General features: G+C 32.2%; 1 protein-coding gene across 3 annotated transcripts; it reads left to right on the top strand.

Annotated features, from left to right (window-relative positions):
• The first annotated feature begins 385 nt into the window (after positions 1-385).
• LOC112728646 (transcription factor bHLH112) lies at positions 386-3549 on the top strand. 3 transcript variants are annotated; one of them, XR_011869040.1, is made up of 7 exons: positions 386-1138; positions 1436-1883; positions 1954-2070; positions 2166-2231; positions 2418-2532; positions 2635-2685; positions 2888-3549. XR_011869040.1 is itself a non-coding variant. In XM_025778870.3 (7 exons), exons 1-7 carry the CDS (start codon positions 753-755, stop codon positions 3047-3049), a joined length of 1296 nt encoding a protein of 431 aa, XP_025634655.1. In that variant the 5' UTR covers positions 386-752; the 3' UTR covers positions 3050-3549. The 3 variants fall into 3 exon arrangements, 2 of the variants coding, with proteins under 2 accessions (XP_025634655.1, XP_025634656.1); XM_025778870.3 differs by having other exon boundaries at positions 2418-2483; XM_025778871.3 differs by having other exon boundaries at positions 2418-2487.
• Positions 3550-3834: the final 285 nt, after the last annotated feature.

The following is a 3834-nucleotide window of genomic DNA, read 5'->3' as shown; positions in this document are numbered from 1 at the left end:
CAATGTATTATAACAAGTGCCTTCCTATATATGAACTTCAGATTGTATGTGAACTTTATATCTTATTTATCATTGAGTGTAATATAAAATAATTTAAATAAAATATAAATTGATATTATTATTTCTCATCATACTCTAATATATTATATATACATACACATCATACTTTTATATATATATTGGATGATGTGGATATATCTTTTAAATATAAAATGCTTAGGATTTATTATATTGTAAGTCAAAATTTTATTTATAATGACATGGATTAATCTTGTGATTTATTATACAATATATTTATAATAATTATTATTTTAGGTAAAGGAGTAGATAAGAGTTGATACATTATTCTAATTAAATTTAAAAAGATATAAAAGAGAAATTAGACCAAGCATTATTGAAGCATATTATTCAAAATTATTTAATACATATATATAGCTATCCAGTGAACTGAATATTTCTCTCTCACAAAATTAAAACAAGATAGATAACCCAAGAAAAGTAATCAAACAAACAAATAAATAAAATTACATAGACATACACATGCATTGTACATGTATTTAAAAAAAGAGCAGAATTAGAATTAGATTCAATGTTTTGTTTGTGTCTTTAATTTATGTGATTTGTCCAATCATGGGCTTCTCCAATTTTCCGTACCCTTCTTCACAAACCGCTTCATATATAAATAAATTCTCTCTAACAACCCTCCTCCTTTACCCTATAAAAAGCCTATTTAATCCTTGCTCTCATATAATATGGCTGACGATGAGGATTTCCAAGGTGCAGCAGGGATTTGCGGTGAGAACTGGTGGAGGAGTATTGATTCAACAAGGAGTGTGTTCCCTCCTCTAACCTCATCATCATCACCTTGTTCCGTGGCACCACCCACCGACACTAGAACTTGGCCAAGTAGTGATGATCATCATCATTGTTTCATGGATTTGAAGGCACCGGCGTGTGATATTATTAGTAACAATAATAATAATAATTACCATATGGGTTTTCATGATGCACAAGAGAAGCCACACAACAACAAGACTAGTACTAATGAATCACAAAGTGGAAGCATCTTGATCGATTCAACCTTCCAAATGATGGGTTTTGGCTTGTCTTCACCCAATTGGGATCATCAATCTCTGTTGTAAGTTTTCATGAATATTATATAGAAATATGCGTGATAGTGGATGCATATGTGCACACACAGCAGGGTCCAAATTAATTAAAGGTTCCACTATGGAATTGAAGAAAAAGTAGTAGCGTTGGTTTTCTCTTAACTTTTTCTCATTGATTTCATTTGTAAAAAGCGAACCTCTTCTTATGAAAAGCATGTATATGGGGTATACATACTACACTACTGTATGTATCTTTCTTTCCCTATTATTGGATTCTACTCCTTAATTTTCTTATATTTTCCATTTTTTAACTTGTTCTTCTTCAGAGAGAATAATAATTGGAGCAGAAAGAACTTTGGAACCCAACAACAAGAAGTTTCAAGTACCATGGATGTTTTCAAGCGCATGAATAACCAAGAATTTTCCTCATCAACACTGATTCAAACATTATATGATCCACAGCGCTCATCATCATCATCATCACTTTTCACCAACCGTTCCATGTCCTATTCATCATCTTCTACAGTGAATTATCATCATGCCTCCGATGAAGTGTCACTGTCACCAATCACATGGCCTAAACTCTCTTCTTCTTCTTCTTCTTCATCTTCTTCTTTATCCCTACTTCCACCAATGGCAAAGCATCCTGACAATAACAATATTGGACTTCACTTTTCCAACAACAACAACACCCCTTTCTGGAACGCTTCCTCCGACGCTTTTCCTTTTGAAGAAGACAACAAACCCAATTCCCCCATTATTCTACTTAACAAGGTAATTTATTCAATTTTACTTGCTAACTAGCTAGGGTTTTTCAATTTGATTTAATTATTTGAAAATACAGCTTAAGAGCGAAGAATTGTGTCTGGAGTCGGTAAAGAAAAATAATAATGTTTGCTCATCACCACCTCCATTCAAAAGGCCAAGAATTGAAACTCCACCCCCTTTACCAACTTTTAAGGTACGTACATAGAAAAGATAGAATAAAATTGATTCAAGCGTGATAATCATTATAAGGCTAGATTTTAACGAACAAGTTTATATATGTAAGGACAGGTTCGGAAAGAGAAGTTAGGGGACCGAGTTACTGCTCTTCAGCAACTGGTTTCACCTTTCGGAAAGGTGAATTTCCCAACATGCATGTCTCTTTCACCTTTTTTTTTTTCTTTCTAGCAGCATCTACTTCTATATAATATCATACACTTATTTGCAACCTTTACTTTCTTAAAATAAAGCTGCAAATTTAATAATTGGAAAAATCAACTGACCGCACATATATGCCGTATTCTTGTTTCTTCATCTTATCAGACCGACACTGCATCCGTTCTCCACGAAGCCATTGAGTACATCAAGTTTCTTCATGATCAAGTCAGCGTATGTAATTTGAATAAAACCCTAATCATTATTAGTTAACTTAATAGACGTACGTAAATTGTTCCAAGTTATATTAAAGCTTTTTTTTTCGAAAAACATGCTCAATTAAGATAATCAATTATTAATCCTTCACTTTTTTTAATAAATTCAGGTTTTGAGTACTCCATATATGAAGAGTGGAGCTTCCATTCAACCCAATCAGGTATTTTAATGTATAATGCTTTACCTTTTGTCTTATTAAATTATTTATCATAGCTTGTATTATTTAAAGAGAAATGCTAACGGCATCATTATTCAATTTTTTTAGTCTATTAATTTAATAATTTATTTTATCCTATATTGATAATTAACTGATAGTCAAAAACAATAAATTCTGATGAAACTTTGTTGCGGTGTATTTCAAGGAATGTAATGATTGGAAAGAGTCATCAGAAGGGGCAAAAGGAGATTTGAGAAGCCGAGGGCTATGTTTGGTACCAATTTCAAGCACATTCCCGGTTACTACGGAGGTGAGTGCTGATTTCTGGACGCCAACATTATCATTGGGAGGAGCACTTCTAAGATAGAGAGAGAAAAAACAATTTTGGATGTGTGAGAGGCAGCGGAGAGAGGTTGTTGAAGAAAAGAAAGAAAAGAAGGGAAAGCAACAAAGTGAGAAAGAAACAAGAAATTAAAGTAAGTGACCCTTCAAAATGCTGGGCCAAACTATACAAGCAGAATGATGTAGCCTGCCAAGTGATTAGTGACCACTCAAACATTTTAAGGTTAATAACCACCATCACTATATATGGTCGGTGACACGGGGTAGGAACAAGTGCTAAATTCAGCCACAATTAACATTAGATTATAGATATTAATATTATTAAACTTTGTTGTTGTTGAGGGGCAGAATTTAGCAGATGGGGTAGTTAATAAGCTGCCTTTTGTTCCTGCTCATTCCTTTTATTACTACTGATTATTATTATTATTATTTTGTTTAACTTAATTATATTTTTATTTTGTACAAAAAAATAAACCTGTTTATCATTATCAGAAGTAATGCAGTAATGCTATACAAGTTCAACCATTTGTTAAATTTTTAATTTAAGAAGATAACAACTTATTGTATGTGAATTTTTGGAAAAGTCTAGGAGCAGTAACTTTGTTAAATTCTGGCCATGTAACCAGCAAAGAAAAGTGAGCCATTGAATGAAATCTCACATCATTAAAACCATCATTGATGGCTATTTGATGGCTACAAATCACAAAAATTGCTGTCCCCTAGTATTCCTCTGAATTTTTTTATCAATTAAAAATGATATGTATTTTTTTTCAAATTATTACTATTAAACTTGAAAGACTCTAGCTCAAT

The sequence above is a fragment of the Arachis hypogaea genome, chromosome 12 (assembly GCF_003086295.3).
Source record: "Arachis hypogaea cultivar Tifrunner chromosome 12, arahy.Tifrunner.gnm2.J5K5, whole genome shotgun sequence".
In the NCBI taxonomy this organism is placed as follows: domain Eukaryota; kingdom Viridiplantae; phylum Streptophyta; class Magnoliopsida; order Fabales; family Fabaceae; genus Arachis; species Arachis hypogaea.
Note: the sequence above shows the minus strand (reverse complement) of the source record. Positions and strands in the feature narration are given on the sequence as shown.

Coding starts and splice junctions, on each gene's coding strand:
- LOC112728646 (XM_025778870.3), top strand. CDS start 753: ATGGCTGACGATGAGGATTTCCAAGGTGCAGCAGGGATTTGCGGTGAG. Junction 2,232..2,417: donor TGGTTTCACCTTTCGGAAAG/GTGAATTTCCCA, acceptor TCATCTTATCAG/ACCGACACTGCATCCGTTCT. Junction 2,686..2,887: donor CTTCCATTCAACCCAATCAG/GTATTTTAATGT, acceptor GTGTATTTCAAG/GAATGTAATGATTGGAAAGA.